Below are 14580 nucleotides of genomic sequence, written 5' to 3'. Positions count from 1 at the left end.
TTCCCATTGCCAAGTGTAGACCTCAATATACAAAAATAGTTGAAGGGAAAGAAAGAACTACCAGTATGTAAGTCCAGAATTATTTTTGCAAGATATCACTCAGACTCAACAATCACATTTACAGTCGGCTCCAAAGATCCAGAGACAGGACGTGCAGGGGCAGCAGTTTATATCCCAGTGAGTAATGCAAATATAAAGAAAAGGGTAACAGACCATGTGTCAGTATACACCACAGAGTTGTTGGCATTGAAATGGATAGGGGAGAAAGAAATACATAACAGTGTAATTGCATCTGACAGCTTTTCAGCATTATCGAGTGCACGACCAGGCAGACCTTCATTTAGACATAATAAATGAATTATTTCTAATTTGATATACAATTCAAATCAAAGGCATAGCAACTCGTGTCGTCTGGGTCCCTGCTCATTTAGGTGTGGAGGGTAATGAACAGGTGGATATTCTGGTAAAACAAACACTCAGAATTAGGAACACAGACATAGAAGTTCCACTCAGTAAAGCGGAGGTTAAAACATTCATACAGAAATATGCACAAACAACATGGCAAGAACATTGGGACCTTAGTGATACAGGAAGACATCTTTATAAAATTCAAAGGTATGTGGGGGATGGAAGGAAGGTGGGGTTTAAAAGAAGGGAAGAAAATGTAATTTCTCGGATGAGAATAGGTCATACAGGGTTCCCGCGGGGTCTTAAAAAGTCTTAAAGTCTTAAATGTGATAATATGAATTTAAGACCTTAAAAAGGTCTTAAATATGACCAAAAAAATAAGAAAGGTCTTAAATATGATTTAGAAGGTCTTAAAAATGATCGGATTTGAAAGGTACTTCTGTGTTGAGATCGCGTCTAAATGTGTTTTGGGGGAAATGTCCGGGCTGCAAAGTAACCAGTACGGTAATAGCCTTTCAGTTCACCCCCAACAATTTGTAGTGAATTAAATCAACATGGAACCAGTAATCACTAACTTTGTTTCCCCCGGCCCCTTATTGGAGAACACTCAGCTAATACCTAGCAACCAAGCTTCAGCCAGCGGCAGTCAGAAACTCATGTATCTTCGAATCTACTTACAAATTAATATGGGGAAGTGTCAGTTCAACCGTATTTGGTTGGAAAACATCTAATTTAGTGCTTGGTTGAAACCAGTGGAAGCAGGGGCGGACCTAGCACATTTGGTGCCCTAGGCGAGCTTCACCACTGCGCCCCCCCCAAAAAAAAAATCAAAACATCTTAACAGTTATACAGTAAAGTACTGCAGCTTTATTTATTACAAGCAAGAACAAGAGCTAAGAATAAATGTAAAGTGCACACTAAAGAATTAAAACAAATAAACAACTTAGCTAACAAACAATAATAATATCAATAACAAACAATAAAAGAATGTGCAAATTTGCTTTCAAAGAAAATTAAGAAGAAATGTAAAGTGCACACTAAAGAATTAAAACAAACAACTTAGCTAACAAACAATAATAATAATAACAATAAAATAACGTGCACATTTGCTTTAAAAGAAAATTATGTATTGTAAAATATGTTACACATGTCAAATAATCAAAATATAATATGCTAAATAAACAAACAAATACATAAAAATTACAAATTCACTTTGTCTCAAGAACTATTTACATTCCACTCCCTATCATCACACAAGGTTGGCCTACATATTAGCTCCTACTGGTTTCCATTTACAGTGCAATCCTTCTGGCCTTCCTCACTGCAAAGTCATCAATCACATCATCATATGAAATCTGACCACCAACCTCATGGTTAATACTGATTACAGCCAGACCACTGAGGCGTTCTTGAGCCATGGTGGACCTCAGGTATGTTTTCAAGAGTTTTAATTTGGAAAAACTCCTCTCGGCTGAAGCTACTGTTACTGGTAGCGTTGCACTGATCCGCAGAGCAATACACAAGTTGGGATATATTTCGGTGAGCTGCTTTGTGTGTATGAATTTCAACAACTCAAGAGTTGTCATGCTCTTTGATGGCAAGTCAGGTACATTTTCCAACTCCTGAGCCAGCTCCTTCCCATCCAAATCAGATTGCCCTCCATGGCTTAAGGTGTGTGCAAGTGCCTCTGCTTGCTTCATCAGCTCTTGGTGTGGCAGGTCTGGGAAGTTGTACAGAATGCCAAACTTGTCTTGCACATGTTCAAGAGTGGTAAACCTCTCCTTTTGTGCTGACACTGCAGCATCTACCACCACGTTAAAGAACGTTACCTCCAGATTTTGCAAGGCATTCCTCAATGGCTCATCAGGATGCTCATATGAGAAGTGCCTCTTTGTTGACTTCAGCCGCTTTTGCACAAGGACTGCATCCACATTCATGTCTTCACACATGTCCTTGGCTGATGTTTGTGCAGCCACAAAGCCTGTGGCTCTGTAGGATTTGAGAGCTTTTTCAGTCTTTTTCAGTAGACTTACTGCTACATCCACTTGCATTGTTTGGGACTGCAGGACTTTGCTCACCTGCTGAGTCATACCAGACCACTGTGCACAGTGAAAAGCGGAATGACCCCACTTCTTCTGCCAGAGACTGGGCTTCAATCCTGATGATTGGGTCTTTGGCCTGGTTTCTCACCTCAAGCAGTGCCTCTCTCACAGCTGCGGCTTCATATCGCAGAGGCTCCACAGCTTTCACTCTGCTCTCCCATCTGGTTTCTGACCACATTTTGAGTGAAAGGTTGACGTGTTTCTTGAGGATGGCCCATCTCTGTGTAGAGGCAGAAAACAGGCAGTATAGCTTCTGCACAATGCCAAAAAATGATATGGCATCTTTGGAGCTTTTGGCAGCATCAGCAATGACCAAATTGAGTGTATGTGCCCCACAAGGCACAAACAAAGCTCTTGGGTTCAACTGCAGTAGCCTGGCCTGTACTCCCTTGTTCTTCCCTCTCATATTTGCGCCGTTGTCATATGACTGTCCTCTGCAGTCATCAAAGGCAATCTGCAACTCCTCCAGCCTCTTCAAAATCAGGGCGGACAAACTTTCACCAGTGGACTCCTCTGCTACTAGGAATCCCATGAAGTGCTCTTTAATCTGGGGGTCTTCTTCCAGTGTCACAATTCTGATGACTACTGACAGCTGTTCAGTGTGGCTAACATCCGGGGTGCAATCTAAAATGAGGGAAAAGTACTTGCATTTCTTTATTTCTTGCACTATTGTTGATAGAATCTTTCCACTGATGCATTCAATCAACTCATTCTGAATGGTTTTGCCCAAGTAGCTGTGGTGGGATGTTTGACTTTTAATCTTGTGGATGTGGTCTTTCATCACTGGGTCAAACTGCGCCAAAAGCTCAACCTCTTTCAAAAAGTTTCCATTTGAAGGAGAGTGGAATATTTCTGTCTTTCCTCTCAATGCCATATTTCGCCCTGCCAGAGACTGTACAATAGCAACCAGTCGTGTCAGCACTGCTCTCCACCGACTCTTCTCTGCCTCAAGGAGGGCCTGCTCTTGTTTGTCTATTGTTGTACCTTGTTTTAATCGAACTGCCAATTCTTTCCATGACGCCAAATTGTTCAGGTGTTCCGGACTATTTTCATGGCTGGTCTAAGCAGCACTTGCATTTTTCCAATCCGACAGTCCTGCATTTGTTAAATGAATTTGTTTTGGAGATAAAAGTTGACAACAAAAACAAAAAAGACTGTTCTTCTTTTTTGAATATGTCACCCAACTTCTTTTGATCCTTTCTCCATTTACTAAGGTCCTGCTGAAGTACTGGTGGTGGCAACTTCTCCCATCATTTCTCCTTGGGAAAATGAAATCAGGTGTTATCTGATATGGTCCTCTCCGAACAAACTCTGTCCTCATTGTGTCTGTGAGATGTGAAGGGCAGTCAGCAGGATCGGTTGGTAGTGGATCGTCTGTCTTTGCTGCATCTGGAGGGCATGTGAAGCACATTTTCTCACCTCATATTCACAATATCTACACACACACACACACACACACACACACACACACACACACACACACACACACACACACACACACACACACACACACACACACACACACACAACCCCAATTCCAAAAAGGTTGGGACAGTGTGTAAAATGTAAATAAAAACAGAAAGCAATTATTTGAAAGCATGAGGACAATTAGGTTTATAGCTAAACATCTTTACATTCATCAGGCACACACCTGAGAAGAGTGTATGGGTGGAATCTGTGGTGCAATCAGGATGAGATGCAGCAGGCTGTTCTGACGTTCCTTGCAGTGGTTCTGGGCCTATACATATATAGAGAACACACAAGAGCAAATATATTGGCTGGATTAGAAATGGCACGACAGTCATTTTTACATTCAATTATTTATCATCACATCAGGAACATCTATTGACATATTGTACTCACCAGAACAAACAGACACAGTGGTCAGTGGCAGGGTGGAATCACTGGTCATCTCATCAGGATGAGCAGCTTGCTGTTCTGACGTTCCTTCATGTGGTTCTAGGTCTATAAATATAGAAAGAACACACAAGAGCAAATATATTGACTGGATTTCACATTCAATTATTTATCATCAGGAACATCTATTGACACATTGCACTCACCTGAGGAAGCCGGCACAGCTGAGGTGCATGGCGGTTCCTTGTCAACTGATGCAGCAGATGGTCCCAGATATTTTAAAAGTGAATCTAAAATGATATAACAAAATGTGTATTATCAACATTGAATAATTTCCATTTGTTAAATGTAGCTATTATTTAGTTAGTAAGCATTAGGACAGCCTGACAGGTCTGATTCAACTAATCAAGAGCTATGCCTATCTTATTAGAACAGTTGAATCAGGTGTGTTAGTTCTGGGTTGGAACGAAAACATTCAACAGGACTGGAGTTGAGAACCACTGAGCTAGTTAGCTAACGTTAGCGCACATTATGACAGGGTTGAATTTGGCAAATGTTTGACTCGGATAGTCAATGTGCTTTCTGAGGTAAACTTAACGTTAGCTAACGTTACCAACTAACTAACATTCCACCACACTGGCTAGCTCGCTACACCAAAACTAACATTGTTATTATTACTAATATTTCTATTTCATGACACAAAGAAAATAGCTTTATGACAGTTTCGACTGAATGGCAATAACAAACGCTGGCTAGCTAACGTTGGCTTGGCTAACTAGCAAGATTACATGATCCATTCGCTAATGTTGACAATACAATCAAAATTGCATACCTTTCACCTTGGCACGTTTCTCTTCTTCTTTTCTTCTGTTTTTATACTGCACCCCAGATGGCTTTTGCCTCTTCATAGTTCTCTAACGTTAGTCTTTCTTTCCTCAACGCTCAATTTTATAAACACTTGACCGATACCCATCAATGCACAGCGCTCTAGCATGTTCTGACTGTGAACACCTAAAGCCGAGGCTCTTAGACCGACCGACCGTTTTAGATTTTTGGCTCATTTTCCCTTATGTTAGAATTTTTTTTTTTATGTAAGAATAATGGTCGCAGATATAGAGGGGGGGCGCCAAAACTGCGCCAAGCAAAAAAAAAAAAAAAAGAATTTTTTTTTTTTTTTGTTGCAATTTTTGGCGCCCCCCTCTGGGTGGCGCTCTAGGCAACCGCCTATATTGCCTGTAGGAAGCTCCGCCCCTGAGTGGAAGGGAACGTGTTTGAAGCCCGTTGCACCTTTTGCAAATAAAATGTGCGTTTGTTTTGCTAATGTAGCATTAGCTAGTGCAGCAGCTCCCGCAACAACACCGGAGGAACCTCCGGGCGACGTTTGGGTCTACAACCCTAAAAGCGGAGGTGCTGTAGACGCTAAATACCGTAGCTAAACACCAATCATACAACAGCAACGATGAAATAGTGTAGCCAAGGCAGCAGAGCTCTGAATATAGCTTCTCTCTCTCTCTCTCTCTCGCTCTCTCTCTCTCTCACACACACACTAGTGCTGCTCGATTATGGCAATAATCACGATTATGTTGGTCAATAATTGATATGATTATTAAATTCGATTATTCATTGGCTTTGAAAACATCCATTTATTGAACTTTAAAACAAATATTAATTTGAAAAGTATATTTTTAACTGTTGATTACCCTGAACGTATAATTAAACGGAAAAACCAATACAAAAACAAATGATACATTTAAATAAATAATATCAAAAATAATAAATACCAATAAACAAGATCAACAAATATTTTGGAGCACACTTCCACAAGCTACTAAACATATATAAATATGATAAATAAATTAGACTAAAATGAATTAGATCAAATATGTTGTAGTGCACTGTCACAACGTAGCAAAGCAAAATAATCGTTTTTTTCGATTATGTTGTTTTCGTAATTGTGGCAGGCCAAAATCGTAATTGCGATTAAAATACGATTAATTGCACAGCCCTAACACACACACACACACACACACACACACACGCACATACTCTAGATGTGTGTGTGAGGACACAGTTTTGTGTACTGTTATGCTGTTATGTTCAGTCATTGTTCTTATGTTGAACATGAATACATTTACTTTGTAAGTAATTATGGGACGTATTTCTTCTTTCAAAGCAATTTTCCTTCATACTTTATTGCCGTGAAATAGGTCTTAAATTCTATTCAAAGTGGTCTTAAAAAGGTCTTAAAAAGTCTTAAATTTGAGTTGGCGAAACCTGCAGGAACCCTGCAATCATACATTAAATATAATAGGAAAGCAATAAAGCGGAAAGTGTACACACTGTAGACAGCCAGAAACTGTTCAACATGTTTTACTGCATTGCAGGAAATATAGTAGAGATGTGCTTTTCCAGACACTGAAGAAAGCAAAAATATCATGACTTTTCGCTATCAGGGCTGTGAGGGAAAACATCAGGCAATCTGTATTGTGAAATTATTAACTTGTTAAGAGAAATTAATAAGCGAAGATAATCTTGATCGGCAGGAGCTACCTTGACCTGATAATACATCCCCTCGACATCAGCCATGAAAGCTATCTGTTCTTGTCTGAATCGAATGAGCACACCAAGTAGCGTGTTGGTAAGATTGGGACCCTGAATAAGCTTGTCATTTAATGAATATCCTTGATAAGATGCGGAACAATCGAACACTACACAAATCTTGCCCTTCTTTGGGTGATGAACCCCATGAGGTGGTATGTACCATACCTTTCCACTCTCAGGTTTGAGCTGCTCTTGGGGCAGTAGCTGAGCGTGACCTTTTGCTATCACAGTCTCCAAGAAGGTTTTATATCCATCATGGAAAACTTTTTTCCTTTTGAATTTCCTTTTTAATGATTCTGCTCTCTGCTCTGCAAGTTTGCGATTGTTTGGCATCATGATATTGTTCTGTTTTAAATGGAAGTTCAAGCTGATAATGTCCATCTTTGATTTGAGCTGAATCTGACATGATCTTTAAAAATGGTTTGTCTTCAACTGACATCTCTTTCTTCTCATCACAACGTTTCTCTGGAAAGTCATGGTTGTATTGCTGCACCAGCAGCTCACCTAAATCTGTCACTGATATCCGATTAACAACAGCACATGAAGTATTCTCAGATTCAGTGGTTTCCTGATTCAGTCCATTCACAACCCAACCTAGGACTGTCTTAACAGCAAAGGGTCCTCCATTTTGACTGTTTATTATTTTCCACGGCTCCATTAGTTTTGGTGCATTTGTTCCTATAAGCAACCCGATTTCACAATCCAGTTCAGGCAACTTAATTTCTCTTAGATATTTCCATTTATTTATGGTCTCTTGAGTGGGAATGTGCTCTTTTCCAGCAGGAATTTCCTCTTGTGTGTATACTTTAGGCAACTGATAAAAATCATTGCCTTCAATGCAACTCACTTCAAGACCTTTAACAAAGGACGTGCCAATCATTTTCTCCTGACCCATTGTTTTTAAGAGGGTTGTTGTTCTCTTGGCTTTGGCATGCAAATCTTGTTGAAGGGCTTCAGTACAAAAACTTGCAGTACTTCCCTGACCCATAAATACGTAAGTCTGCACAGTCTGTTTCGACTTTGACAACTTTATTTGAACTGGGATAATTGGTAGGGTTTGTTGACCACCGGCCCCAGTGTGGTTTCTGTCGTTTAGAGACTAATGCGCTGCTTACAGAAGCTGCTTGGGTGTTTTTATCAGTTGTCTTTTTGTTCAATCCTTTTTTTGTAGATGTGCAATATTGTTGGATGTTTCATTGAACAAACTTCACATTTCATTATTTTCTGACAGTCTTTGCTTGGATGTCCTTTCGTTAGACAGCCAAAGCAAATTCCTTGTGTTTTTAAGCAGTCAATCTTTTCATTGTGAAATGTTTTGTTCATGTTACATGTTTCAGGGGTGTGTTCTCCTGCACAAAATACACAGCGCCTCTGAACAGTAATGCCTGTGAGTTTCTACATCCAACTCACAGGTTTATCATTGCTTTGATAAACAAAACAAAACATCTGATTTGATGTTTTGGAAAGGTTTTTGCTCCTGACTGATTATTGGGCTTGTCACAGTAACACAACTACTTCCCTGATAACCATGAGCAGGCTTATTGCTGGGTGATTTGTACACTTTAATATCCCTTTTTGGCATGACATCCTGTATGTCTCCAAACATCGGGTCTGATGCAATGCGTGCATGCTTTTCAATGAAGTCGACCAATATTGGAAACGTTGCTCTTGTCTTATTGTGTTGATAATATGCATATGCAGTTGTTCTCCACTTTTCCCTAAGTTTAAATGGGAGTTTCATGATCACATTTCTCATGTTTGATGTGCTATTCATTTCATCCAAAAACTCAACATCTTCCATTGTGTTGCAACATCCACGAAGAAAGATAGCATAAGAATGCAGTGCAATTAATAAAACATAATTTAAATACTCTGGTGAGTTACGTCTTGCATTTGCAGAGTAGTGCGGCCAACAAAAAGGATCAAGATTCCGGCAGTGAGTGCAATCAGCAAGGTGGGGAAAGTATTCTTAAAAGTATGAGCGGTTTCAACCGAGGCGAGGAGCCAATGGCGGACTCTGGTGAAGGTATGGGTGAGAGAACCTCTAGGCACGTCGGGGGCGCTGCACATACTTGATGACGTCAGACAGATTCAGTAAAAATGTTTGAGTACAATCACCAGTATGACCCAAAGTGGTTGAACACTGTATACACAATATTAAAAATCAGTTCATAGTCATCAAAACATTAGCGGTGAATTACCTTTTTTAAATGTTTGAGTTAAAACAACCCATTTTCTTTCAGAAGCTTGTAATGTTCGGTCTTACAGTGTAGGTTATAGCCATACATATGATGATGGATTATCAGTAATAATTTCAAAGTGACACAGACACATTAGATTAACCTTCAGCAGCGGTTATATGCAATTTAATGCCATTGATCACAACTTTTGATCAGAAAACAGCAAAGGTAAGACGTATTTGCCGTTTTGGATACCTAAAGCTAACTTGTGTGTTGTCTGGTTTATCCTTCGCTGCCCTGAGTTTTGGTCGCACACTGATGATACTTATACCATTGGCATCTGTGGAAGCTTTCATGTGATATCTTGTTTGTGCAGATCCCATGAAGTATAAAATATGTCTACCATGAGTTATGTGTAAGTGCGTTAGCACTCTTTCGCTTAGTGCTAATTCAGAGGCTTGGCGTTAGACTTGTGTTTTGTTTCGGTAAAAATTGTTAATATCATCAGGTAGCTGAGTTTCTTCCCGTTAAGAAGGTATGACACATTCATAGTTTGTTAAATGTTAACAAGCCCTCAGACGCTGTTTCTTGCAAGATGTTGCGGGAGCCCCCGGCTTAACAGGTTAAATACCAACCAACTACTATATATGCAATATATACGTATGCCGTTAATGACTGTGCAATATATACCTGGCTGCTAAATCCTAAGAACTGTTACAGGATGTGTATTTTGTAAATTGTCTAACTTTTTTATTGTTTTTTCTTTTCTTTCCTTTTTAATTATATCATAACTTTTTGTTATTACTTTTAATACTTTTTGACAAATAATCAAGAAACATCATAAATAAAACACTGAAAGGGAAAATTATATTGCAGTATCATTACTTTTAAATAAGAAGGTGCTTGCATACTTTTACCTAAATAAGGTTTGAATGCAGGATAGTATTACCATTCTATCGGTGTGGTGTATCTGTGAACCATGCCAAATACAATTCCTTGTTTACATTGCAGCTAGTGCTAAACCAGAAGAAAAAACCCTTTTTCATTTTTAACTGGAAGTGGAAAGGGGTTGGGCTACATGAGGTGAATTGAGACAACAAAAATACACAATAGGTGGGACTAAGAAAGATGATATGAAAGCATAAAAACAAAGGCATTAATTAGGGCTGCAAAATATCTCCCATTGTAATGGTGATTAGATTTTTAAATGCTAACACTTAACAGTTTGTCTCACTGTGTGTTTCATGTTTCCTACAGATGTCCAGCAGCTGGTGGTGGTTAAAGAAGAGCTTCTCCCTGACCAGCAGGAGTGGAGCACCAGTCTGGACCCGGAGGACCCAGAGCCCCCCCCACACATTAAGCAGGAACAGGAGGGAGAGCAGCTTCAGGAGGAAAAGGAAGCTGATATCACCAAGTCCACTTTCACTCCTGAGAAGAGTGAAGATGATAAAGAGAAACCTCAGTCCTCACAGCCTCATCAAAGACAAACTGAACACATGGAAACAAAAGCTGATGGAGATGACTGTCGAGGACCAGAACCAGCCAGGAGCTCAGATCCAGAGAGCAGTTTATAACCAAAGACTGGAGACTCTTCTGAACCTGACACTGAACACAGTGCTGATTGGAAGGAGACCAGAGAACCTGCTTCAGGCTCAAACTCACTGAAAAATAGACAAGAATCTCTCAGTGATTCAAGCCGTAGTGCTGAAAATAAACCATTCAGCTGCTCAGTCTGTAAGAAAGCTTTTACATATAGAAGAAATATTCAGCGACATATGAGAGTCCACACACGAGAGAAACAAATCAGAAGCCCAGTCTGTAAGAAATATTTTTCACAGAGTGGAAGTTTAAAGGAACACACGAAAATCCACAAAGGAGAGAAAGCCTTTAGCTGCTCATTTTTTACCAAATCTTTTGCATTTAGTGACAGTTTTAAAAAACACATGAGAGTCCACACAGGAGAGAAACCATACAGATGCTCAGTCTGTAAGAAACCTTTTTCACAGAGTGGAAGTTTAAAAGAACACATGAGAGTCCACACAAGAGAGGAAATATACAGCTGCAATGTTTGTGACAAAAGATTTAAATGGTGTAGTGATTTAAAAAGACACAAGTGTCGGTCGTCAGTCCTCACAGCTTAATGCAATTCAAACTGAGGATAACGGAGAGGCAGAGCCTCCAATCAGCAGCTCAGTTGAACACATGGAAACAGAAGCTGATGGAGAGGACAATGAATAAGTCTTATTACAGTTCACACATGAGAAAAATCTGACTGACTGGATTAACATTTTTGCACAACATTCATATAAGAATGAACTCCATCTTTATCAACATAAGTGGACAATATGTTTAATGTTTTTGTCATACTGATGTTCTGATTTATACGTTAACCACTGACTGTTGATGAACCATTTTATTTTGGATTGAGGGCTTCAAGTTTCCATATAGAGATATACGATGATTTGATGTATTGTTTTTTATTTCTAAGTGTTTTGTATCATTGCTATCCTGTTAATGAGCCCTATTTTACACAAATGTACCTGTTATCTGATTGTTTTTGCTTCTGTAACTGTAAAGGAATACATTTGCCTATTATGTATCCTGATGACCTAATGCCGTTACATGTAATACGTTACTCCCTAAGCCTGATTTCACCCACCTGCAACCGATTTGCTAACAATCACAAATGTCCATTTCTTTGACCCCTTGACAAGACTATTTCTTGTTTAATAATCGTTACATCTCCTCAGGACCAAGTTCCCGTGTCCTGCCTTTCACCTGCTGATCGCCCACTGCTCATTTAAGGTGGACTGGCCTTTACAATGGACCAGCTAGTCTTAGTGTCTTAATGCAAACGTTTTGTAAAAGCAGGTCGCGTTCACACCACAATGAGTTCCTGAGGGTGGATTAGGCACATGAAGCCGCTGACGTCACTTCTTCTTCTTCTACTTTGGGTTTACTGGCTGGCCGCAAACAACTTCACATATACTGCCACCCGAAGTTCCCGGCCGGAAGTCCCCAGAGTTGGGGACTGGCTTCAGTTGAAGCTGCTGGGACTCCCAGCTGAAGCCTTCCAAGTAAATTGCCAGAACGCCGACACCTCCTCATCTCCACCAAGTCAGTCTCTCTGCGTTTGTGTGCTGGGCTAATGATAATGCGAGGATAATAAAATGGTGGCTTCACAAAACTTTTTGGGAGTTTTACGGGCCGTGGTTTGCAATCCGCCTACCCACTCAGAAATAGGAACTTTTTTCTCCCATGAAAGTACCTGCTCTCTAGCAGGGACTGAAAAGAGGGTAACAATGGTTCTGATGAACTAATTTAGTTCAGGTTTTTTTTTGGTGTGAACGCAAATATATCTGAGTTCTGATGAACTATTGTAGGAAAAGTACTCTAGTGTGAACGCGCCAAATAATGTTTATGAAATGAGAGCTTCACTCTGTTTTTTTTTGTTGTCCAAACGACGCACACAGAGTGATACGTCTTATTTCCAGCAGATGGCATACACGTTACATCATCCAGTTCAACTGTCATCCACATATTAATGATTGAAAACAGCAATGTGTAAGATATGGCTAGTAATTGACTATTTCAACAGAATGTGAAGAGGTTACAGTCTTGAGGCCATGTCCAATATGTTTATGTTTTGTTTGATTAAATCTACTGAGATGAGCAGAGAAGGTATTATGACAACCCTGTCTCCTAAAAATTATGTTCCCACAGAACTAAACTGCATTCTCAATTACGTTTAGCTAAAAACGTATTTTTTCCCCCGTTACGTTGGTTATGAACGTATCTCAAATAGGTTTATTTTCTACATATCTTTGCCATTTATTGTCTTGCTTATAATAATGATAATAGTCATTTATAAATATCATTTTAGACCACACATTTGAAATCAGTAGGCGAGGCTGTAATTTCGCCAGCTGTTACTCTCATGAGCGAGGCAGAAAATAATAGTTTTAACATGCCAAAAAGCTGCTGTGTCGTTTATTGCACCTCAAACATGAAGACAAATCCAGAGTTACGTATTTCTGTACTTCCTCTAAGTGGGCGGGGCTGTAAAGTGACGTAGATTTTACTCTCATATATTATTCAAAACCATTCTATTTATTCTAACGTAAATTTCATGCCGGTGTTTTATTTTTTTATTTTTTTATTTTTTATTTTAAATCGTATAATGTCTGACTTTTTTTGCAGTCTGTGAGGAAAAGAAATGGGGCTCAGAGCCTCAAAATACTGAAATCTGTATTTTTTAAAATCTTTTTTTCCTTCTAATTTGTTATTCTTTTCTAAATAACACACTGTTATTTACTCAACAATAACACACAATTATCCTTGTTTTTATTTATTTGTTTGATTCTATAATCTTGGGCTTTTTAGCATGCTTTTTAGCCGTAAATAAAGTCCCCGGAAACAGACGTAGACACTTCGAGCGATACACACCACAAACCACCCACTGAACAGATTACCCAAGATCCTCAGCTTGAAGCTCGTTGATTGGATGTTTTAGCCGCAATGCATGTTCAGAACATCAGAACAACCTTCTGGATCCGCACCAGTCTGGTTTCAAGGCAGGTCACTCCACAGAAAACTGCCCTCCTTGCTGTCACTGAGGAACTGCGCACGGCTAAAGCAGCCTCCCTCTCCTCTGTCATCATCCTTTTGGACCTGTCTGCTGCATTCGACACGGTGAATCATCAGATCCTCCTTCGCACTCTCCAAGAACTTGGAGTTTCAGGCTCTGCACTTTCCCTCCTCACCTCATACCTCAAAGACCGCACCTACAGGGTAACTTGGAGAGGGACTGAGTCCGACCCTTGTCAATTAACTACAGGGGTCCCTCAGGGCTCTGTTCTTGGTCCCCTCCTCTTCTACTTGTACACAAACTCGCTTGGATCAGTCATTAACCCGCATGGTTTTTCATACCACTGCTACGCTGACGACACCCAATTAATTCTGTCCTTTCCCCGCTCTGAGACCCAGGTTGTCGTACGCATCTCTGCTTGTCTAGCGGACATCTCTCAGTGGATATCTGCTCACCACCTCAAGCTAGACCCTCCAGAAAAATGCGGGCAAAAATCCTTGATTATGCGATTAAACATGCAGGGTTTTAATGTGATTTTATGCGGTGAAATTGCGGGAAGTTGCAAAATATGCGGAAAGTTGCGAAAAAGAATAGATTTTTTTTTAAATATTGGGCTGTCTTATTTATTCTCTTTCACACACAACCTGCCACTAACGTTAAACCCCTTTCCTATTCAATTAAACACATTCAATGTGTATTTATTGTAAAAGCCATTGGGCTATTTTAATCACACTCTCTCTCTCTCTCTCTCTCTCTCTCTCTCTCTCTCTCTCTCTCTCTCTCTCACACACACACACACACACACACACACACACACACACACACATTTCTCCGCCTCACTCTG

At 39.9% G+C, this 14580-nt stretch overlaps 2 protein-coding genes across 2 annotated transcripts in view; both read left to right on the top strand.

Annotated features, from left to right (window-relative positions):
* Positions 1–11850, top strand: part of LOC307044037 (uncharacterized protein) — a 30071-nt gene extending 18221 nt beyond the window's left edge. The window contains exon 3 of the mRNA XM_079689057.1: positions 10406–11850. Coding sequence (XP_079545183.1) covers positions 10406–10722 — 317 coding nt within the window. The 3' untranslated portion in view covers positions 10723–11850. The remainder of the gene's footprint in view (positions 1–10405) is intronic.
* LOC307044027 (uncharacterized protein) overlaps positions 1–14580 on the top strand; it is a 219361-nt gene that overhangs the window by 188858 nt on the left and 15923 nt on the right. The window lies entirely within an intron of this gene.

The sequence above is a fragment of the Notothenia rossii genome, assembly GCF_949606895.1.
Source record: "Notothenia rossii genome assembly, chromosome: 6".
Classification (NCBI taxonomy): Eukaryota; Metazoa; Chordata; class Actinopteri; order Perciformes; family Nototheniidae; genus Notothenia; species Notothenia rossii.
The sequence above is the reverse complement of the archived record's forward strand: the minus strand, read 5'-3'. Positions and strand labels throughout refer to the sequence as shown.